Source organism: Delphinapterus leucas, chromosome 11 (genome assembly GCF_059928025.1).
Source record: "Delphinapterus leucas isolate spDelLeu-1000000601 "Yukka" chromosome 11, BTC_Dleu_Yukka2, whole genome shotgun sequence".
Classification (NCBI taxonomy): domain Eukaryota; kingdom Metazoa; phylum Chordata; class Mammalia; order Artiodactyla; family Monodontidae; genus Delphinapterus; species Delphinapterus leucas.
The window spans coordinates 95,230,163-95,254,977 of NC_143139.1; the positions used below are offsets into that span (position 1 = coordinate 95,230,163).

At 44.9% G+C, this 24,815-nt stretch overlaps 1 protein-coding gene across 1 annotated transcript in view; it reads left to right on the forward strand.

The window, feature by feature from the left end:
- Positions 1-24,815, forward strand: part of ACO2 (aconitase 2) — a 51,972-nt gene that overhangs the window by 6,217 nt on the left and 20,940 nt on the right. The window contains exon 2 of the mRNA XM_022596833.2: positions 21,806-21,942. Coding sequence (XP_022452541.1) covers positions 21,806-21,942 — 137 coding nt within the window. The remainder of the gene's footprint in view (positions 1-21,805; positions 21,943-24,815) is intronic.

Consider the following 24,815-nt stretch of genomic DNA (forward strand, 5'->3'; position numbering starts at 1 on the left):
TTGGTGAAAGTTAGTCTGTGTCTTCAGTCCTGGAGATGGTCTACAGCCTCCCTTGCCACAGCATTATCCTCAAGACTGGTTCTTGGGATTTCCCTGGCAGTCCAGTGGTTAAGACTCGGCGCTTTCACTGCTGTGGGCCCAGGTTCGATCCCTGGTCAGGGAACTAAGATCCTGCAGGCCGTGAAGTGCAGCCAAAAAATAAATAAATAAAAAATAAAAAGACTGGCTCTGGGAAAATTGCTTGCTCCTCCCGTGCTGTCCATGGATATCGGGTATGTAGTAGTTGTGCAGGAGAATCTTTTGGGTACTGTCCTAAGAGAGTTGGGAGAAGAGGCACAAATGAATCCACTGGCTTCCTGTTTTCTGATTCTCTAAGTTGAAGGGCAGCATTGAGAAGATGTGCTTTAGAATTACATTTGCATTATCACCATGAAGCTCCTTGGGGAATTTAGGCCCAGTTAGGAGGATTTCTGCCTTCACCCTGCAGAGGGTGAGGCAGTTTCCGGGTGGGAGCTTCGATCCTGTGGCCAGTTGTGGGGGTCTGCAGAGAGGCCTCGGGGATTCCTGTAACTTCCACACTTCAGTGCTTCGTAGCTGGGCTCCTTCACCTTCGGCTGGACGTGTGTGCTGTTACTGTTTTGTTGTTGCTGCTCACTGAGAGCTGCAGAGCTGATTTAAGACAAGGGCCCGGCTATAATACACTGGGCTGAAGCAAGAAGGGGAGGGGGCGAGCTGGGTGGAGCTAAATTCAGGCCAGACCATCCAGGAACTTGCATGTGTGGTGGCATGTTTAGTCTGTCTCGCGGCACCGTTGGCATTAGAGATACTGATAATGAGCTGTCAGCCCCGCTGTGCCAGTCACTGAACTAGGTCTTGGACAAACACTGCTTCACTTGATCTTCACAAGAACCCTAAGATGTGGGTGTCATTAGCCTGTTTTCACCATGATGAAATAGACCCCCACTGGTTAAACGGCTTGCCCGAGGTCACAACCAGCATGCAGCGGAGCCAGATTTTGAATGCAGGTTTGTTTGACTGCAGAACTCAGGCTTTTTACCACTCAAGCTGTTCCCCCAGAGAACTCCCCTGGGCATAGAGAGTAGAAACTAGATCTCTGATGAGTGGGCTGGATAGAGGGGACACAGTTCGGTTGGCTCCGTGCCCTGTTTGCATATGGATCTATTTGAGGCCGTGATTGCCTCCTGCCCCAAATACCAGCAGAGCTTGAGAGGGAGAGGCCAGAGCTGTGGGTCAGCCTCACAGGCTGCCTATTGAGCTTACAGAGGATGCCCTTTTAAGTATTCAAAGGGTTGCTGCCCCGGGGGGCCAGAGCAGGGTTTGGGATTTGTATGTACAGTGTGCCTAGCGTCTCTGCTCCAGACAGCAGCAAAGGAGAATTAGGCAGATGAGTGAATCTGTCAACTCATTACTTAAAGGAACCCCTTACTGCCTTGGAGCCCATTTAGAGGCTGTGTCTTGGAGAGACATGGCTCCCTGCCCCCTTTCCAAGCCTCTTAAAAGGACTGTTCGTTGCTCCGTGAACAGGCACTAATGGCTCAGCACAGCCTCTGCCAGAGGCACTCACAACTTGAATTTGAAAGCAAGATGGAGAGACTAGTGTTCAAATCATGGTTCTTCTTTCAGTGTCCTAGGCTCTGAATATAGAGTGGTGATCAGATTAGACAAGTTTTCTGCCTTCATAGAGCTTACATTTTAGTGCAATTATTTACCTTCTTATCTGTCTGAGTCTCCATTTTCTCATTAAAACAGAAGACAGAATGACCTATAACAGTCCCACTTGGCACAGTTGTTGGGAAGATGACATAAGATAACCTTTGTGATCTTGCTTGGCACAGTTTTGTTTGTTTCTTTTCATTTTATTTCTTACCAGACTCCCTGGTGGGTCCGCTTTGGTTGTATTCCTTCAGAGTTTGTTCTGTGTCAGTAAATGCAGGATCAGGAGAGCCTCCCTTACTCCGTGAGAGCCCTAGAGATTTGTATCCCATCCAGCAAGGGAGGGGGCACTATCGAACCAAGAAGCCAGATTCCACCAGAGGCGTTGAACAGTTGGGACTGAGCCACCATGGAGCACTGAGCCCACCTGGCTGCTGGGCCTGTGGAGGCTGGGAGACACTGTAGCATAGTGAGAAGGGCATGGGCTCAGCAGGTTCCCAGCTGTGTGACCTTGGGCAGGCTACTTTCTGTCTCTGAGCCTCTCCATCTTCAGGGCAGTTAGGGAGGCTGAGCTCTGTCCAGCAAGGTTTATAAGAGTGGCTGGCATGGAGCAGTGTGTTAGCTACTGTGATTTACTCCAAAACAGATCTGAGGGCACCTGGCTGCTGGTCACCCTGATGGGAGACTCCCACCCAAGTAGAGGGAATTTTATAAGGAGGAAGTACTGTAAGAATGCTTAGAATGGAGAAGACAGGATTATGGTTTTTGGTGATTTGAAGGGCTGAAGTGTGGAGGAGTGATTAAGCTCATTTGATCTGGTTCCAGAGGATGGGGCTAGGAAGCGTGCTGGGTACTTTCACGTAGGTACTCTCCTTTAATCCTCACTACAGCCTGTGAAGGTGTTATTCCCACTCACAGATGAAAAAAGCTGTGTTTAGAGGGCTTAAGTAAAAACACACAAGGTTACACAGCTTGTTGCGGGTAGAGCTGGGATTTGAGCCCACATTTCCATTGCTAGAATCTGTGCCTGATTTAATGGAGGTGTGTTTCAGTTCAGAAGCATTTGTTGTTGTTGTAAAGTATTAGAATTGTCTAGTAGTGGAACAGACTTTCTGGAAGAAAATGAGCTTCCTGGATTAATCATGTTGAATCAGGGGCTTATAGAGGTTGCTGAAGAGAGGTTTTCAGCCTTGAGGCTGCCCTTGGCCCCCTACTTCCTGAGAAAATGGAGGCTGAGGGCTTAGTGGAAGTATCTGTTTTAGATAAGGGCCTGGTATTTACTCATGAGAATTTCATAAGCCCCGAGACTTGGGCTCCAAGCATGGGGGAAAATTTTCCCATTTCCTAGTTGTTGTGACATCTGTGTGGATGGCCTATGGATGATCTCTGGAATGTCTCTGGGCCCTGGGGCCAGGTTGAACCAAACATTGAGTATGTTTTACTTTTGGACTTAGGAAATAAAAACAAAACCCCAATAAGTTATTTTTTTAAAAATACGCCCAAGTCATCATCCTTCTTTAAATAATACTGATGTGGACTACTCATACTCCAACCACAGTAGTCAGCTATTATAAGACTCAGTAATATCTATTTTTAAGGTAAAATTAATTTCTTACTTTTTTTTCATATTTGTAAAGGTACCCCTTGTAGGAAACTTGGAAAATATAGAAGTATAAAGAATACCATAAAATTTACCTATTATTGTTTGTAATACCCAGAGATAACCCACCCCCACCCAGAGATAACTATCATTAACATTGTAGTATATTTCCATCTAGTATTTTTAAAATGTTATAATCCAAATTAAAAATATGTTTAATAGTACATGTATTTATAATTTATATTTCTTTAAATTTTTTTCTGATTTTCAAAGTTCAAAGTAAATACATATAAAAAGTAAAAAATTGTCCATAATTTCACCCTCCAGGGATAGCTACTGTTAACAGTTTGGCATCTATTCCATTTTGATTTTATCTGATTTCTTTAATTCATTTGTATCCAAATCAATACTTAGAATTGCCAGGGTTCCCTTGGTGCTTGGAAGGCTCAGTGTTTCGGCTTAGAGCCAGGCTGTCTTTGAGTGCTGTTGTATCTGTGAGACCTTGGGTGAGTTACTATGCTTCTCCTGCCCTCAATTTCCTCATCTGTTAAATGGAGCTCGTATACAGTAGGGCTGTTCATCCATGTAAAGTGCTTATAACTTGGCACTCAATAGAAAGTATTAAGTATCACTGTTACTACTACAACTAGTAATTATTATTATTATCATTGTCTTTGCTTAGAAACCTCAGCCCTACCACCTGTTCAGTTTGGGTTCAGTAGGTATCCTGGTGCCAGGGACTATGGGGAGGTGTAGATTCAGCACAGACTGGTGTTTAGTGCCTCTTTTGGAGTTGCTGTTAAACACCACAGGATACCTGGCATCAGGCCAGGGGGTCTGGTGGAGGGGACTTGGGGTAAGTACTCCTGGATGGGCTCTGGGGAGTTGTAAAATTGTGTTGTTTTATGTGTTGTCTAAATTTTCTCCATGAAATCTGTCCTCCTTTTTTTGAATGGGAGGAAAAACCCTAGTAAAGGCTATTTAAAAAACAAAAAACAACCTGCTTAAAAAAAACAAACAAAACAAAAAAAACCCAACAACCTGCTTTGTAGCATTTTACATAATAATTGCTATTATTTGGGAGCTCACTCACATAATTTCAGACCTCACTTAATACTGTGGGTATTTATTCCCTTTTTCCAAGTGAAGAAACTGGGTTCATATATAAAATAGATAACTAATAAGGACCTACTGTATAGCACAGGGAAGTCTATCTACTCAGTACTCTCTGATGGCCTATATGGGAAAAGAATCTAGAAAAGAGTGGAGGTATGTATATGTATAACTGAGTCACTTTGCTGTACCCCTGAAACTAACACAACATTGTAAATCAACTGTACTCCAATAAAAATTTAAAAAAGAGAGAAAGAAACTGGGTTCAAAGATGAAACCTGCTTGACACCACACAACTAATAAATGGTGGAGCGGGGCCTTTGAGCTATATCTAAGTTCTTTTCACTGTGTAAATAAACCACAGGTCATAATTCAGCCTCCTGAATCAAACCTGCTGGGTTTCTAGCCTGACCTTCCACCATCTCCTGCTTTGTCTTTTACCTCGTACCATTTTGAGTGACTTGTAGCTCCTGCACACTTCACTTGATGATTCTGTATCTTTTTATGTACTATCTGTCCTCCGAGTGCCTTGGAAACCCTTATTTATCCTCCACAGCTCTGGTCAGGGAAGTCTTGCCTGGGCATCCCAAGCAGAGCTAATTGTTCGCTCTCCTGTACTCCTGCCCCTTGTGTGTGTTTCCTTCCTCAAGCAGGTCACAGTGGGTTACATTTACTGCTGATTGTGGCCAAACTAAGGTATATAAGTGTAGGGACTGTCTTATTCTTCTTGGTATCTGTGTCCTATTGCTTGGCACAGAATAGGTGTTCAAGTGTTAAAATACAAATGTGCTTATAGGAAATAGGTTACATGATAAGCCACCATCAACCTACTCCATTGAATACTTTTACCCCTCTTGAATGCATTATCTACATGGCAGCCACAGTGACCTTTTTTTTTTAATGCAGATATAATCCTGCTTCAGTGACTTCCCATTGCTTTTATTTTTAAAATTTTATTTATTTATTTTTGGCTGCATTGGGTCTTCGTTGCTGCACGTGGGCTTTCTCTAGTTGTGGTGAGTGGGGCTACTCTTCGTTGCGGTGCGCGGGCTTCTCATTGTGGTGGCTTCTCTTGTTGTGGAGCACGGGCTCTAGGCGCGCGGGCTTCAGTAGTTGTGGCACGTGGGCTCAGTAGTTGTGGCTCGTGGGCTCTAGAGCGCAGGCTCAGTAGTTGTGGTGCACAGGCTTAGTTGCTCCGTGGCATGTGGATCATCTCGGACCAGGGATTGAACCCATGTCCCTTGCACTGTCAGGCAGATTCTTAACCACTGTGCCACCAGGAAAGTTCTTCCCATTGCTTTTAGAATCAAGTTAAACATTTAACATGTCCTACTGTAAAGCTCATACGAAAAAATCAAAGCCTGACCAATTGATTGGTAAAGGTACAATGAACCACTTTCATATTCTGACGGTTCATTACTTATATACAGACTGAGAAGAGTAAGCTGAAGTTGCCAGCTCCTTGGGTCCTAGTTGCATACACTGAAAAGGGTGGCACCAAAACAAAAGGAGCTGATGACTGCACTGAAAGTTGTGACAGCCTTGATGCCACTAAGCGGGTTTATATCCTGCAGCTCTAGTTTGAAGAGTCCAGGGCAGAAAGCTCTATACCTCATCAGATCCTGGGAAGCGAGGAGAAACTGTCTCATGGCTGCCTCCCAGGGAGATAAGGAGCAAGTGGGAGAGGGCCTCACAACTCCTTTAGAGGCCTTCTACCGTCTGGTGTTCCGAGGTATTCTGCCAAGACTCAGATAAACTATAGTTCAAGGTTGCTGCGGTGCTTTTCTTGTACACCTGCAAGGTCCGTCATGATACCTAGCTCCATTTTACCTCTTAGCCTTATTTTCTGCCATTTCCACTGCCCTTTGCTCACTTTGCTCTAGCCAAGCTGGCTTTCTCTTTCTTCTTTCAACTACAGGTGCTTCCCTGCCACAGGGCCTTTGCACATGCTGTTCTCTCCGCCTGCCAGGTTCCCTGGATTCCTTTTCCTAAACTGCACTTTCTTTGCCTGGCTAACTCCCAGTCAGGTTTCAGTTCTCAGATTAAATATCACTTTCTTGGAAAAGCCCTTCCCCTAGTCTAGATTAGGTTCTCCAGCTTTATACTGTTATAGCGTTATAGCTACTTAACCTTTCTTTCATAGCACTTCTCATATCGTTGCTTCCATAGTTTCTCTAGTGATTACTTGATATCTGTCTTCTTCACCAGATTGTAAGTTCAGCAATGGGAGGGACTGTGTCGTCTTGCTTATCTCACTAATTCAGGCACCACAGCACAAAGTCTGGGGCTGGATAAATATTTGTTTAATGAATCAGTGCTACTTCAGTTTTTTTAAAAAAAGTAACTTTATTTATTTTTAATATTTATTTATTTATTTGGTTGCATGGGGTCTTAGTTGCAGCAGGCTGGCTCCTTACTTGTGGCTCCAGGGCTCCTTAGTTGTGGCTCGCCAGCTCCTTAGTTGTGCCACACAGGCTCCTTATTTGTGGCATGTGAACTCTTAGCTGCAGCATGCATGTGGGATCTACTTCCCTGACCAGGGATCGAATGCAGGCTGCCTACGTTGGGAGCGTGGGGTTTTATCCACTGTGCCACCAGGGAGGTCCCTGCTTCAGTTTTAATTAGGGTGGTAGTGTGGTGGAAAAAGTGTTGACTTGAGAATTAAGTGACTTGAGTTCTGCTCCAAACTGCTGTTAACTAGGTATGTGACCTGGGGCACTCTTCATCTGTCATGTGAAGAAAAGATATCTGGTGATCTGGGGACACTTTGGGTTTTGATAATCTGTGATTCTAGATGAACCATTTAATTAGCCAAGTTCTAGAGGGATGGGATTTAGGATGAGACTCCAACTGCCTACTTGACATCTCCACTTGGGTGTCGGACAGAAAAACTCCCGATCTCACCCCCAAGCCTGCTCTTCCTATTGCCTTCCCCATTTCAGTTTATAGCAACCCCATTCTTCCAGTTACTCAGGCCCAAAACCTCAGTGGTATTCTTGACTTTCCTCTCATGCCTCTTGACCAGTTTGTTAGCAAATCCTATTGTTAGTACTTTCAGAGACTATCCAGACTCCAACCCCTTCTCACCACCTCCACCATTACCACTCTGGTCCAAATCACCACCATCTTTGACTGGGATATTGTGTTGGCCTCCTATCTGGTTTCCCTGCTTCCTTCTATTCTATGTACAGCAGCCAGAATGGTCCTTATAAATAAGTAGGACCATGTAATTCTCATTCAGAATTCTCTGTTAGCTTCTCTTCTCACTCAGAGTAAAGTCCAGAATCTTTACTGTATTCTACAAGGTCCTGTGCCACCTTTTCTTTTTTTAAAGATTTGTTTATTATTTATTTGTTTTATTTATTTTTGGCTGTGTCAGATCTTAGTTGTGGCATGTGGGTCTTCGTTGAGGCATGCAGGATCTTTCGTTGTGGTGCATGGGCTTCTCTCTAGTTGTGGCGTGCGGGTTTTCTCTTCTCTCGTGGCGTGTAGACTGGGCGGGTGGGCTTTGTAGTTTGCGGCACGCAGGCTCTGTAGTTGAGGTGCACGAGCTCAGTAGTTGTGGCGCATGGGCTTAGTTGCCCCATGGCATGTGGGATCTTATTTCCCTGAGCAGGGATCGAACCTGTGTCCTCTGCATTGCAAGGTGAATTCTTTGCCACTGGACCACCAGGGAAGTCCCTAGGACCTATGCAATCTTGGTCTTACCTCTTACTGTACTCCTCCTTGTTTATTCTGCTCTGGCCATACTGGCTTCCTTGCTGTTCCTTTTTTTCCCCCCTATATTTTTTACTTTTAAATATTTACCATTTTAAGAATTTTAAGTGTACAGTTCAGTAGCATCAAGTACATTCACATTGTTGCACAACTATCACCACCAGTCATCTCCAGAACTTTTTCACCTTCCCAAACTGAGACTGTAGCCATTAGACACTAACTCCCCATTTCCCCCTTCCCCCAACCCCTGGCGCCCACTCTTCTGCTTTCTGTCTCTATGAACTTAATTACTCCAGGTACCTCATATAACTAATCACACAGTATTTGTCCTTTTGTGACGGGCTTATTTCACTTAGCATAATGTCTTCAAGGTTCATCTGTGTTGTAGCATGTGTCAGATTCTTTTTTAGGCTTTTACAAATCCTTTGTTAAGTCTAACTAATATTCCATTGTATGTACCACATTCTGTTTCTCCATCATCCATCAATGGACACTTGGGTGGGTTGCTTCCACTTTTTGGCTATTACGAATAATGCTGCTATCAGCGTGGGTATACAGATGTCTCTCCTTGTTGCTCTTTGAACACAACGGGCACTACCTCACTTTGGAGGATCCTTAAACTTTCTGTCTAGAATACTTTTCCTTCAGATTACCTGTACGTTGACCTTTTGTCAGGTTGTTGTTCAAGGTCACCTTCTCACTGAAGCCCTTCCCAACTCTCCTACTTTAAATTGCACCTCCCCCTACTTCCCTGGCTCCCTCTCCCAGGGCTCCTGCTTCATTCTCTCATGACACTTACCGACGTCTGACTGAGGTTTTACTTGTTTCTCTGTGTCTACTTGTCTGTCCCCTCCCCACCTTTATCCTCCCGGAATGTCAGTCCCAAGAGGGCAGGGAGTATTGGACCATTTTGTTCATTGCTGTATCCTCAGTGCCTCAGACAGTGTCTGGCACCCGTAGTCACTCAGTAACTAGTTGATAGATGGACAGACTAATGAGTAAACAAATGGGTAAGGTTTGGTGGTAGGAGGGAGGGGAGACAGAGAGAATGACAGTGAAGATAGATGTTTTTCACCAGAGTCAGCCCTGCTTATCATTTCTCATATTTCTGGCTGCTACTGAGATTATAAAGTTAATATAAAAACCTAGCTTTTTCTTCATCCTTGTATCTTACTTCTCCAGTGACTGCTACTATCCCCCAAAGACAGTCTTGTTCTGGGAAAGTTGCGTGATAGAGGGCACCAAAGTGTACAGACAGAATTGAGAGGATCAATGTGAGGTTGCACGTTTTAAATTTTTTGAAGTAAGGACACCAAAACAACAACAACCAAAACCAAAACAAAAAAACCACTATATCATTCTCTGTTATCACCATTATTTCTTAAAAGGGCCTTTTTAACATCAAAGGTATAGGAAGGAAAGACTCAGAACAAAGAACATGTTTTAAATGTAATAAATTTGACTTTTTAAAAAAACTTGCTACATTGTCTTTATTTTCTCCATTTTCCTGGTGGATAGTTGTGTGCAGGCAGGCATCAAGTGGGTGGGCTGAGGTTTGGGGTCCTCTGGTACAGTAGGTGGAAAGCTGCAGAGAGCCTGGTGATGCTCTGCAAATGCCTTCGGTGACTGTCATTCGTTGTCGCTGTTTGCCTTTGATGTTTGTAAGTAATTTTTTTTTTTTTTTTGCGGTACGCAGGCCTCTCACTGTTGTGGCCTCTCCCATTGCGGAGCACAGGCTCCGGACGCGCAGGCTCAGCGGCCATGGCTCACGGGCCCAGCCGCTCCGCGGCACGTGGGATCCTCCTGGACCGGGGCACGAACCCCTGTCCCCTGCATTGGCACGCGGACTCTCAACCACTGCGCCACCAGGGAAGCCCATGTAATTTTTTTTTAAATTGAGTTATAATTGACATACAACATTGTATTAGTTTCAGGTACACAGCATGATGATTATATATTTGTACGTATTGCAAAGTGATCACCACAATAAGACTAGTTAACGTCCATCACCATACATTTTATGTAACTAATATTTTTAATTGGAAGTTCTCTAAGATAGTGTTTTCGGACTGCCTATGTCGACCTGTTATTTGATCATGAAATTAATGGGGTGCAAGTGGCCTTCAAAAAAAGATAATATAGAGTGCTAAATGAAAAAAGCCAGACACAGAAGGCCACCTATTGTATGATTTCATTTACATGAAATATCTAGAACAGACAAATCCATAGAAACAGAAAGCAGGTCAGTGATTGCCAGCAGCTGGGACAGGGAGGGTGAAAAGAAAAAGGAGCAGCTGCTCAGTGTGTCCGGGGCTTGCTTCGGGTGATGGAGAGGTTCTGGAACTAGATAGTGGTGATGGCTGCACAGCATTGTAAATGTACTGAATTGTACATTTAATAGTTACAATGGTAGATTTTACCACAATGAAAATAATAATAGAGAATAAAAAGTATCAGTGTACATTGCACATGTCAGGTATTGTTTAGTGAAACTTCGTGTGAATTACACACACTCTCAGTACCTGTTGCTGGGCCACAACATAAAATGTGTTTTGTGCCTGTGTGTTTTCAGTCAAAATTTGGAAGTCCCCTCTCAAAGGCTCCTTTTAGCTCCGAACATCCTGTGGCCAGTATATGGATGTTGCTAGGATACAGTGGACTTTGAATGACTTCCTCCTTCCCTGATGACTCTCCACAAATGCCATGTGATTTTGAGCAGATCACTCAGTCTCTCTGGTTTTTGCATCTGTAGCCAATGTTTTTGATTTGAACCCAAACATGATCTTGTTTGAGCCCTGAGGAGGCCTTAGCCTCTTTTTCACTCGACCACTCGTATTTCCCCTGTACCTAACGCATACAATAGCCACTCTAACACACTACCACACCTTCTGTTTGTCTTATCCCACTGTACTGTGGTCTTGAGGGCAGGGAGAGCGTGGTGGTGTTCTAGAGTCTAGTGTGGTACAGCTAAGCTTTCCCCAGGTGTGCTGTAGCGAATAACATACAGGTGTGCAGAGATAATGACCCCCCCCCCCACACCCCCACCCCCATCCCCCAGCAACTAAGGCTGCCAGTTGTCTTCCAGCAGCAACCTGGTCTGTTTACCAAAAAGAATTACTTTGTTCGTGGGCCTTAACTTGAAAAAGTTTGGGAGCCATGTGGAAACAATTTCTGGCATTATTTGTTAAATGACAGGGATTATTCTCCATATTTTATAAGTATTTTAAAATAGAGTAAACAGTTTGACCATGCAGGGAGCTAATAATAAATGGGTAGCGTTCTGAATCTGGTGTGCTTTCTGTGACACCACGCTGGGTTGCATTTGATGTGTGCACATATGCATACCTTTACATCCACATCTGTGTGTAAATGAAGGCGAAGGCTGTGGCTACTCCAGAAAGACCTGAGCTCTGGGGGTTTTCTTCCTTGGTACAGATTAATCTGTTCTGCCGTTGCTATGCTTTCCCCTAGGCCTTTGGGAGTAAGTGGGTTTATCTGATGCCTGTTTACTGGGGAGGAATATTTATAGAATCTCTGAGCTGGAAGGAACTTTGGAGAACATCTAGTCCGGTGGTTCCCAGATACGGCTGTATCAGCGTAACCTGTAATCTTTATTGATGCTTAAGGCTCCACCTCAGGTGATTCTGATTGAGAGGTCTGGGAGCCCTTAGGGCCTAGAAGCTGGTTCAGTGAAACCTCCCAGGTGATTTTGATGCAGCCAGAATGATCTGCTTCTCCCATTTTATAGAAATGGAGGGACTTCCCTGGTGATCCAGTGGCTAAGACTCCTCGCTGCCAGTGCAGGGGGCCCAGGTTCGATCCCTGGTCAGGGAACTAGATCCCGCATGCTGCAACTAAGAGTTTGCATGCCGCAACTAAAGATCCCGCATGCTGCAACTAAAGATTCCGCATGCTGCAACTAAAGATTCTGCATGCGGCAACGAAGATCCCACGAGCTGCAACTGAGACCTGGCGCAGCCAAATAAATAAATAAATATTTTTTTAGAAAAAGAAGGCACAGAAAGGCTAGATTATTTGTACAGGGGTGCATTGTGACCGAACTCGGAGGCCAGATCTCTGGACTCCCAACCCCTGAATGTTCCTTCTTGGCCCCCACCACCTCCTGTCACAGGGGGAATCTCACTGTCCACCATACTGCACACAGAGAAATGACCCATGGGGCGGGCACTCTGAGCTTGATACCTTCACCCGAATGTTGGATTTCAAAATTGGAGTTCGAGAAGAAACCTATAGTGATATTAGGGAACTTTGGTTCTCTCTACATCAGCTAAAAACAGCTTGCTGTCAGTCTCTTTCCATCCACACAGTATTACCTTAATACAAATTTGGGGAATTATAGGAGAAAATAATTTTCTGTCTTAACCCAAACCATTTTTTATAATGTTCATTTCCTTTACATACTTGGAGTTATTTCTTGAAGATAGAGTCTCAGATATGGAATTACTGAGTCAAAGGTATGGATGTTCCTGTGGATGTCTTATTGACAAGCTGCTTTTTGAAAAGATTGAATTATTTTGCTTTTAGTCCACAGCAAGCAGTCTGCAAGGATATTTATCTTTGGTTCTGTGCATTTAATTTTTAATTAAAACCTAATGTTGGTTATATTCTTTCTAATTATAAGAAGTATTACAATGATTCATTTGTAGAAAATTTGGAAAATTTAGAAAAAAATCAAGAAGGAAATTTAAGCCATTATGTCTAGCACATGGATTTAACCATACTTGATGCCTTACTTAAAAGATTTTCTGTCATGAATTTTTACACATAAGTAAAAGTAGAAAATAGTACAAAGAACACCCATATACCTACCATCTAGAGTCAACAGTTATCAACATTTTGCCTTATTTGCTTCATCTATATATATTTTTTTAAATTTTTATTGGAGTATAGTTGATTTACAATATTGTGTTAGTTTCTACTGTAGAGCAAAGTGAATCAGCTTATACGTTTATATATATCTCTTTTTTGGATTTCCTTCCCATTTAGGTCCCCACAGAGCATTGAGTACAGTTCCCTGTGCTATACAATAGGTTCTCATTAGTTATCTATTTTATACATAGTAGCGATAGTGTATATGTGTCAGTCTCACAATTCATCCCACCCCCCCATCTGTATATTTTTTATTATTTTTTTTTCTGGACCATTTCAGAAGAAATTAAAGGCGTTGTGACACCTCATTCCTAAAAGCTTCAACATTTATCTCTTAAAACTAAGTCAATTAGCTATATAACTACAGTATCATTTTCTTAACTTCCCCACTTCTCCCAAAAATGTCTTTGGTAGCTATCTCTTTTCAAATCAAGACCTGATAAAAAAATTTGCATGCTGCATTGATTTTACTTTTTTTTTTTTTTTTTTTTTTTGCGGCACGCGGGCCTCTCACTGTTGTGGCCTCTCCCGTTGTGGAGCACAGGCTCCGGACGCGCAGGCTCAGCGGCCGTGGCTCACGGGCCCAGCCGCTCCGCAGCATGTGGGATCTTCCCGCACCGGAGCACGAACCCATGTCCCCCGCATCAGCAGGCGGACTCTCGACCACTGCGCCACCAGGGAAGCCCTGATTTTACTTTTTTAGTCTCTTAATCTAGAACAGCACCTTCCCACTCCCACCCCGTCACACACACACCGTTTTTCCCCATGACATTGACTTGAAAGGGACTAGCCCAGATTCTCGTAGACCTTTCGCATTCTGGATGTAATTGATTATTCTTTTATTCCTTGCATTTCCCTTAAACTGGAAGTAAGGTCCCAAAGCTTTCTTAGATTCAGGTTAAACATTTTTTGACAAGAATTCTTCATAGGTGACGCTGTCCCATCCGGAGGCACGAATGTAAGGTAGTCTTGCTGTTGGTGATGCTGTTTGATCTCTGGGTTGAGCTGGTGGTAACCAGATTCCTCTAGTGTGAAGGTACATTTTTTTCCTTTTACTTAGTCGTGATAAATTCCTGTAAGTTAACTTGCTGAAACAAAGGGTTTGCACATTTTTAAAAACCAGAACACTTGATTATTGTCTAAGTGCTCCTGACTGATCCTGCTGTGTATGCTACACTACAGTCAGCATGCTTTTCTGCACCAATTTGTCTTGTTCATTCTTTTTTTTCCTCCTGGTTACAAAGGAAACTCGCATATATCATGCAGCATTTAAAAGTTACAAAAATACTTAGCCTAGAACATAAAAGTGCCCATAATTCTAATCTCTAGAGATAATTGCTGTGAACAGTTTAGGCATATCATTTCAATTTTTTTCTAAACATATTTACATTCGTTAATTACTGTTATTATACAGAAATGGGCCCATACCATGGCACTATTTTGCTATTTCTTATTTTCATTGAATGTGTCATGAAATTTTTTTCCTGCCAGTAAAGGTAGATCTACTTCTTTTTAAATTTTTTTTTATTTTTTAAATATTCTTTTTTAAAAAATATTTATGTATTTATTTGGTTGCACCGAGTCTTAGTTGTGGCAGGTGGGCTCCTTCGTTGCGGCATGCAAACTCTTAGTTGCAGCATTATGTGTGATCTAGTTCCCTGACCAGGGATCGAACCAGGGCCCTCTGCATTGGGAGCTCAGAGTCTTATCCACTGCGCCACAAGGGAAGTCCCTTCTACTTCTTTTTTTAAATCATGGTAAAATACATAATAAAGTTTGACATTTTAACCATTTTTAACTGTTCACTTCAGTGACGTTAACTACGTTCACAATGTTGTTAGACCACCACCATCATCTTATTCTTGAATATTTAAAAAGGTGTAGAATGGCATTCCTTCGTGGATGAACCAGAATCTATTCAATCAGTGCCCTATTTTTGGACAATTGTGTTGTTCTTTTAAAAACAGTGATGGGGACTTCCCTGGTGGCACAGTAGTTAAGAATCCACCTGCCAGTGCAGGGGACACGGGTTCGAACCCTGGTCTGGGAAGCTCCCACATGCCACGGAAATAAGCCCATGCGCCGCAACTGCTGAGCCTGCCCTCTAGAGCCCGTGAGCCACAACTACTGAAGCCTGTGCGCCTAGAGCCTGTGCTCTGCAACAAGAGAAGCCACCGCAATGAAAAGCCCGCACACCGCAACAAAGAGCAGCCCCGCTTGCCGCAACTAGAGAAAGCCCGCATGTGGCATCGAAGACCATCAATCCAAATGTGAAGCTAGACAAAGAACAGTTGTCTAAATAAATAAGTAAAAACAGTGATGTAGAGAGCGTCTTTGCTAGTCTCTACACTCATTTGAGTGAGTATTTTTATAAGATAGCTTCCTGGAAGAGGGAAAGCTAGTCAAAAGGTACAAATGTTTTACATTTTAATAGGTATTGCGTAATTGTCTTTCAAAAATGTTCAACCTGTTTACAGTCTAACCACAAGCATCTGAGCCTGGCAAATTATTGATTTGTCCTGTTAACTATTTGTTCTCACAAGGTTAACCCAACTTGCTCTGTATTTAACCTTGCTCAATAAGGAAGAACTGGTTGGTAAAGTAAAAGCAACATTCATTGGTTTAATTAACTGATATTTATGTAGCACCTGTGTATCAGACCTGGTGTTCAGGCATGGGGAATTTTATTATGAATGAACAGACACAATCCCTCCCTTAGTGGATCTTACAGACTAGTGGAGACAGATATCATCTCACGAATGAACGTCAGAAAGTAGTAAATGGGCATAGATGATAGGAGGCTCTGCTTGGGCTGAGAGTTCAAGAAGGTTCCCTAAGAAAGTGAAATTAATTTAGAACTTGAAGGATCAATGGGAATTACCTACACAAAGGATAGATTGAGAAGGGGGTGGGCAGAGAACATTCTAAGCAGAAGAAACGGCATGTGCAAAGGCCCAGTGGCAGATCCCTTTAGACTTTGTACTGGCTACGGAAGTGCAGCATGTTTGGTGCCCTGGAGGAAAGCAAGTTTCTGAATTATTGAGAGACCAAATAGATGAGGTCTCTCTGCCAGGATCCCGTAAACAGAAGGGGTTTCAGAGGGATGGGAGGTTTTCCAAGGCAAGTTCTAACAAATTGGAAGTAGTCTGAAGGAGAGACAGAAGAGTTGCTGCTATAGAGCTCAGCTTAGATTTTTAGAATGTCTTAGCCAAAGTTGGAAGGAGGGCAAGTAACTAAGGAGAAACACTGTGGCAGCTGGAATACATCAGAAAGGGGTCAAGAATGTCAAAGGCCCAGATGAGCTAAGGCTTCTGAAAAATGCTGATCAGCCAAAAGCTATGTTTTCAGTAAGCAAAAGAAGAGGATACCCCTTCTGCCAGAATCCAGAAAAGGAGCACAACCTCATCACATCTAATTGTGTGTCTGTCTCCTCCATGAAAATAATACAATATAACATACATTGAGGGCTTTCCTGGAGGTGCAGTGGTTAAGAATCCGCCTGCCGATGCGGGGGACATGGGTTCGATCCCTGGCCCGGGAAGATCCCACATGCCACGGAGCAGCTAAGCCTGTGCGCGAGAACTACTGAAGCCCATGCACCTAGAGCCGTGCTCCGCAACAAGAGAAGCCACGACAATGGGAAGCCTGCGCACCACAATGAAGAGTAGCCCCTGCTCGCCGCAACTAGAGAAAGCCTGCGCACAGCAGCAGAGACCCAACACAGCCAAAAATAAAAACAAATAAATTAATTTTTAAAAAATCACATACATTGAGCACATATGAACCCGCTCTGTGCCAAGCACTTAAAGTAGACTATTTCATTTACTATTAACACGTTTATCTCCATTTTCTCTGTGGGGAAGCTAAGGCTTGGTGAGGCTAAATAACTTCTCTAGGGCCACAGCGGGTTAGTGATGCTGCTGGGTTGGGCAGTCTGACTACAGGTCTTCAATCTGAACCATCACACCATGCTACCTTCCAATGGGAAAGGATAGGTAGGCTATGTGGGGTTAGCGGGTAGCAGAATCCAGGGGAATTGGCTCATCCTAGAAAGAGACAGGTCTGCACTTGCATCCTGGATTCACTGTTTGTCACATGTAAGATTTCTGACTTAACCTCTCTGATCTTCAGTTTCCAAATCTGTAAGATGGGAATAACAATTACCTTGTACCACTATGGAATTCAAAATTAGGCACAGAAAATGCTTGGCATGGAGCAGGTACTTAATAAGTAAGGCTGTTTTATTTTTATTCTAAGACTACCCATAGCCTAGTCTTCATTTTGTATGTGAGGTATATGTGGTCCTGAATGAATGATACATGGTATCCTTGCCCTTGAAGTCAGCCTTTGGGTAAGCATATTAGTATGATCAGCCTCTTCAGAGTTAGACATGACATTTCATACACTTTAAACCTCTCACAGTTCGGCTCTGAAGCAGGGAACAGGGCTGAGATTTCACCCTTTACAGGTGTGAAAAACTCAGGCCTGGAGGAACAAAGTGAATTGCTTAAGGTCTCACAGCCAGGCTAACATCTTCTTACTTTTTCGTTGCGATTAGTAGATTAGTGAAACAGGAGGTGTGAGTGTTGATTTCTGTAGGGCAACTGACGGGTCAGTCAGGCTGTCCCTAGTCGCGAAACAGAAGCGATGGCTTAGTGACATTTCAGTCAGGTGGTTATTGTTGTGGGTTGAAGACCCGGACCTGGGGATTGTCACTAAATAGATCACTGTTGGCTTGACCAAACGTCCACCCTGGGGAGCCTGGCCTGGAATGGGTCACATTTGTACTGAGACTTGGATGAACAGCCTGAGAGTTGTGTTTACTGCGTGTGTGGCTGACACGCACTGGGAAGGCCAGCCTGTCAGGACCTGGGGTGACTGACCCGGACTCCTGTAGACCACAGAGGGCTGGAGGTAGACAGAAACTGGTGCTGAAATTAAACCAAGATTAAGGTAGAGCTCTGCACAGAAAACCAAGCCTGTAGTACAGTGTGGCTTGAGCGGTCAGTGAGGAAGGCGGCTATTGAGGGGTTAGGAGGAAGGGAGTGATGCATGTGTCAGCAGTGAGGTGGACAGCCACAAGCTCAGCAAAGGAAGTGACTGTCCCTTTGCCCTCAGCACAGGGCATGGTTGGGCTATTGCAGGATTTAGAAACATGCCACGTAAAGGAAAAGTTGAAAAAACTCAGGGCTACCCTTGGCCTAGAGAAGAGGGGGTTTAGAGAGGACAGTAAGTCCTGTCTTCAGATAGTTGAGGGACCCCCCGCCCTCAGCTGAGTCGTTACCTGGGTAAGGTTTAGGGTTACGTTGTTGTTTTGGGCCATATCTCGTGGCTTGCGGGACCTTAGTTCCCCAACCAGGGATTGAACCCAGGCCCATGCAGTGAAGGTGCCGAGTCCTAACCACTGGACCGCCAGGGAAGTCCCAGGATTGTGTATTTTTAACAAACTCAGGAGATTCTGTTGCACCTCAGGTCTGGGAAGCAATATCCTGAGAAAGATGGTTGCGTTTATTTCATACCGTCCAGAGGGCAGACACCCCCGCTACCTGAAAAAGCAGACTGTGCAAGGAAACAGAGAGAGGGAGAATATTTTGAAATTTTTCAGAAATGCATTGGTGGTCGTGTGGGATGATGAACTCCTGGCACGCGATGGGGTCCAAATAGCTTTTTAGAAAAATTGACTTGATGAACATTCAGGTGGTTCAGGCTTCCTAAAAACTCTTTCCATCCTTATTAATGTATAAACCTGAGCCGTCCCATGTGGCAACTTAACTTTAATTAAAGTTGAGTAACATTAAAAATTCCACTCCTCAGTCACCTCAGCACACTTCAGGTGCCCTGCAGCCACGCATGGTGGGTGGCTACTGTATTGAACAGTGAGGATCTAGGACGTGTCCATCATGGCAGGAAGTCCTCTTGGGCAGCGCTAGCTGTTGTGAACAGACATTTGCACATAGTTGGTAGGCAGAGCAGTGTCATGATTAAGGATTGAGCATGTAGCTGGTTGATTTGTTATTAACACTATTGAGTTTATCTCCATTTTAGGGGCAAAGCTTCGGGTGAGGGCCTGGGGCAATAGCAGAAAGTGGGCCAGTCAGGCTGGGTTGGGTCCTGGTTGCTGCTCTGTGGCCTTGGTCACTGCATGAGAGCCTCAGTTGCCTCACTTGGAAAATAGGCTAATCATAGGCGCCGCTTCCCTGGGTGGCTGTGAGAATTAGATGCTTAGCACGGTGCTCATCTCACACTAGGCACTAATATTCTTTTTTTATCCCAAAGCTGTATTCTGTATGAACATATTATTTTGTCCTTTTTTTTCCAATCAGCATTATTACTTAAATCTATTTTTAAGTATTGATATGTGTCCATAGATTGCTTAATTGTCCCCTTACTGTTAGGAATTTGCTACTTTACCTTTTCTCTACACTATAATTATGATTACAGTTATTTGTTTTGCTTATTGGGCCAGACACTAGGTATTGTTCTACTCATTTTTATTTCTAAGGAAACTGAAGTTAAGGGCAATTAATTTACAAAAAGAGAGCGATAGATCTGTGTATAAACATTGGAAAGGTGTCAAAGATATGTTGATAAATGAAAAAAGCAAGTTGCAGAACAACTTGTATAGCTTCTCATTTGTGTGAAAAACACAGGAGGCTGAATGTATGCTTATAAATGCACAGGGGTAATAATAGAAACCGTGCCAAGTACTTTCTGTTACCTCCTAGCCCTCACAATAGCACTGTGTGGAAATGATTACTTAGAGAGGGTAAATTGTCCTAGATGGCTCACGTAGTAAATGGCGTGCCAGGTTGAAGTCCAGGTCCCCCCGACTGCCGCTGTGCACTGGGCCTCCCACTGTAATGGCGGCGGCAGGCAGCAGCGGCCGTACCTGCAGCTGCAGTGTCCCACATTCCTCCTTTGCACAGGCTGTTGAAAGTCCTTTGGGACTCCCCTGGCGGTCCAGTGGTTAAGACTCCATACTTCCACTGCAGGGGGCACGGGTTTGTTCCCTGATCGGGGAACTAAAATCCCACATGCTGTGAAGCCAAAAAAAAAAAAAGAAAGTCCTTTGATTGGTGAGTTCTTCACCCCTACCCAGTAGGGCAGAGAGTGAGGGTCCCCTGGTGGATTTTTAGCTGGAGGGCAGGTGGGTCTGCAGTCTGCACTGGGAGGTCACTTCTGCTGTGGCAGGTCAGGGGGTGGCGGGTGGGGTGCTGTTTCCTGATGGGGTCTGCCCTCCTCGCCGGCCACCTGAACAGCGAGTGGCAGCTGTGCATTTGTATTGGTTCAGATGCTGAGGTCGGCAGGATTTGGCTTTAAATGTTCTGGTGACATATAGAAGGGAGCCTGGGGCAGTGGCTTGAGCTTTGCCTCTTTCCTTGCCCAAGGGCATGACTTCCTAGACTGCGAACACCACTGTTCTTTCCCTCTGTCGCTTCTTTGGGTTCATCTATTCCTCCTTGGTCAAAATGGACCCTGTGAAGTTTGTCATCCACAGTTTAAAATGAACTAATACAGACCCCTTCATAACAGTTGCTTATCTGTTGCTGCATAAGAAGTCGTTGCTCCCAAACTTAGAGAATTAAAACAACAATACACGTTTCTCGCTCACAGTTCCTGTGGGCCCGGAATTTGGGAGCGTCTTGGCTGGTGGTTCTGGCTCAGAGTCGCTCAAGAACTTGCAGTCCAGGTTGTCGGCCAGGGCCCTGGTGATCTGAGGGCTTGGGCTGAGGCTGGAGCACTGGCTTGCAAGATGGCATGCTTACACGCCTAGCAAGGTGGTGCTGGTTTTTGGCAAGAGGCCTCAGTTCCTCTCTAGGTGGGCCTCTCTGAGGACTGCTGAACTGTTTTTTTGTTTGTTTGTTTTTTTGCGGTACGCGGGCCTCTCACTGTTGTGGCCTCTCCCATTGTGGAACACAGACTCAGCGGCCATGGCTCACGGGCCCAGCCGCTCTGCAGCATGTGGGATCTTCCCGGACCAGGGCACGAACCTGTGTCCCCCGCATCGGCAGGCGGGCTCTCAGCCACTGCGCCACCAGGGAAGCCCTGCTGAAATGTTTTAACAGCGGTGGTGACTGTCTTCCGCCAGAGCCATCAAAGAAAGAGAGAGCCATGCAGAAGCAATCCTTTTTGCAGCCTAGCCTCAGAGGTCCCCTAGTATCACTGTGCCACATTCTGTCCAGTCAGTCGGTGAGTCTGCTGCACATTCCAGGGGAGCAGGATTAGGCACCACCTTTTCAAGGGATGAGGAAACATCCAAAACTCATGCATAGGTTTTCCTCACTAATTTTTCCATCTATTCAACCATTAGTTGTTAAATCTCAAATATGTGCCAGGTAGTCCAGATACAGATGAATAAGACAGACAGAGCTTGATCCCAAGCCTCAAGGAACTTATAGGGCAGGCAGGATAGCAGCTACCATTTGGGTGGTGCTTCAGAGCTTAATGGGAATGTCCACATATTTTCTCCTTCAACCTTCCCAGTAACTATATGATCGCTACAGCTGGTTGTATCCCCATTGCCCAACTTTTCTGGTCCTCAGATGATAGAGGATTTTCTTAAGTGGACAGAATTTGACTTTGATGCAGAAATTCTGACTGTAAATCCCTTATACTTTTCTGCTACCACAGGCTGTGTTCCTTTTGGCTACTGTCTCATCCCTGTGCCTCAGGTGAGGAAACTGAGGCTGCAGTCACTGAATAGCTCTTGACACTTGAATTCTTTGCTTTTTTCACCATTCTGCGCTGTCTCTCAGGGGTGGACCGCTCTAAATACTCCACTGACAGTCGCTGCTGTCCTTCTTCTTGCAGAAAGCCCTGGGTGTGCGGCAGTACCATGTGGCCTCGGTCCTGTGCCAGCGGGCCGAGGTGGCCATGAGCCACTTTGAGCCCAGTGAGTACATCCGCTATGACCTGCTCGAGAAGAACGTTAACGTCGTCCGCAAACGGTAAGGCTGCAGGGCGAGCTGCGGAGACTGCGAGAGGGTGTTGGTGCTTCTGGTGCCGCCTGCCCCTGTCGGGCAGCGTAGGAGGTGCTTGGGGAAGGATGGTTGGTCGTGGTGGTGGCAGGATCGAGTCGTTTAGGGTACAGCGGTCCCTGCTGAGGAAGGGTGTTCCAGATCAGTGGTGGACCTTCTGTCCTCTCTGCCAAGGAAAAGTCTGTTAGCAAGAAGCCTGGAGATGTGGGCCCTAGGGAAGGTCTCAGGCACTCTTCGGTGCTGTGGCCCAAACCTTCCACCCACTCTTTCCAGGACAGACGACTAGCCCTGGGCCATTTCTCTGGGATCTGCCGGGCCCAGTGACTTCAGAAATGCATATATTTCCCCTTCAGTGCATAAGCCCAGGGGAGAGCTCAGCCTTGAGACTCAGCAGGAATCTCAGGTGGGATCTTGAGCATATTTTTTTTCTGGACCTCTCTTTGCTCATTTGATAAAATGGCAGCTGTCTTTGCACTGCTGTTCTGTGTGCCAGGTTCTGGGCTAGATGCTGGCACAGGAGGGATGAATAAGATACCACAAGAGGATGCGGAGTGGGGGCTGGTAGCGCCAACCAGCGCTGCGCCTGAAACTTGAATGGCTGCAGACAGAGCTGCGCGCTTGCCTGTCTGGTGACATGGCCCTGGGAGGACGAGAGAACAAGTATGAGTACACGGTGTCGCCATCCGCATTAATAGCTGACGAGTGGGCTCAGGTGGGCAAAGCCACACTGTGAGTGAGTGGTGGGACCTGGTCTCCAGGCTCTCGTCCAGTGCTCTGGCCACTGTCCCACACTTGCTCTCTGTTGCCACTTTGCTTCCTCTCTACTGGTATCCTCACTTCAGTTTTACAGGTAAGGGACTATCTTAGTCTTTATCTGCTGTAGCCTGCAACTTGGCATCACCTAATTGTAGTAAAGACCTCTTAATGTACATCAAGGATGTTCATCTGATTCAGGTGGTGTAGGCCTTACTACTCAAAATGCAGCCCATGGATCAGCAGCATCGGCATCAACAAGAGCACTGGGAGCTTGTTAGAAATGCAGAGCCTCAGGCCTCACCCCAGACCCACTGAGTCAGAATCTGCAGTTTTAGCAGGAGCCCCAGGTGACTGGAGTGCACATCAAAATGTGAGAAGTGCTGGCCAGGTTCCCATCTGGTTCTGATGTGTAGTCAGGGTTGAAACCACTGTCCTCATCACTGTGCAACCTTATAAAATACTTTTTCCCCGGAAAACACTATTTATTCTTAGAGCTCTCAGATCACAGCTCAGCGGAAAAATAATAGATTTTGCTTTAGTCTGCAAAACACTTCTCCCCTGCTCTTTATCATGCTTAGAAGGAGAGTTAACACAGAAGCTTGCTTTGAGATAACTTGACAAAAAAGTGTTCACCATTTTGTCTTTGCTTTAAAAAAATTAATCAAAAAACTGCCCTTTGGTTTTAATTTTTATCAGCAAAATTAACCCTCCCCCTAAAATTTTTCCTTTGCCTTCTTATTCCAACTCTGCACTAACCAGAAAGTCCAATCAATAACTTTTAGCATTTTCCAGATTAGTACAGACAAGAGATGTTCCATTTTCATTGTTGCCATAAAAGAGTGGTTCTCGCTGGAGGTGGGGTGAGGGGTCGATTTTGTCCCCTAGGGAATGTCTAGAGACATTGTAGGTCGTCATAACCTGGGGTGGGGAGTGGTTTACTGTTACCTAGTGGGTAGAGGCCAAAAAAACCTGTCACGCATCCTACAGTGCAGAAGACAGCCTCCACACTAAAGAGTCATCTGGCCCAAACTGTCAGTCGTGCCATAGTTGAGAAACCCTTCCATAGAGAAAGAAAGCGTAAGTGAGGCTGTTCTAAAAAGATGCTAGTGGATTAAAATAGATGTAAGAGTGTTTTAGAGGGCCAGGGGATTTGCAGGGGGACGATTCCTCCACCCTGTGACAGAGGGGCCTGATTCTGTTCCTAGGAACTGGGCCTCTGTCATCCAGTGAAGTGGGGGACAGATGGACATAGAGGACCCACCTTGCCATCCTCAGTTAATCCTCAAGGAAATGTGGTGATGAACTCGTCCTTAGGCTTTTGTCATTGTCAGGCTTTTTTATACAACTTCAGGCATTTGCTGTCAAGGTCTTTGGTTTTAAAGCTCATGTGCTATTTTTCACCTCCCCTGGACGCAGAAGGAGGGGCTGTGCAGTGAGTCACTGCCTGTACACCAGCCTTGGAGATGCTGCCACAAAAAGGGGGCAGGCTGTACTTCAGGCCAGTGCTATTTTTATTCAAGGTTCTCATGACAGCAGAACTGAGAGATTTTTAGAATTGCCAGTTGCTCTGCTGTTGCCCACAGAGCCAGCACCCTAGGAAACTCTTGCTCTCAAGGGGTTAGGTAAACTTGGGAGTGAGGGGCTAGAACCCAGACTAGCAGAAGGACATTTCTCGCTTTCCCAGCAGAGTCGTATTGGTAATAGCAACAGCAGTAATGATAGTAATTGAACACTTAACTGCAGGCCGGGCCCTGTTCTGAGTTTCCACATGTTATTGAGAGACAGTATAAAGCCACAATGGCTCCTTGCATTCTAGCTCTTCCACTCAGTAACTAGCTCATGACCAGGGAGGGTCAAGTTACTTCACCTCACTGTGCTTCAGTTTGCTCATCTGTGTTGTGAGGATAAAGTGAGTTATATACATCAGAGTGCTCTGGGCTAAAAGTAAGTGCTAAGATAAAACTATAATGACAGAAAGCAGACGAGTGGTTGCTTGGGGATGGGGGCAGAAGGGAGGGATTATAACAGGGGACAAGGAGACCTTTGGGTGATGGAAGTGTTCATCATCTTGACTGTGCTGGTGATTT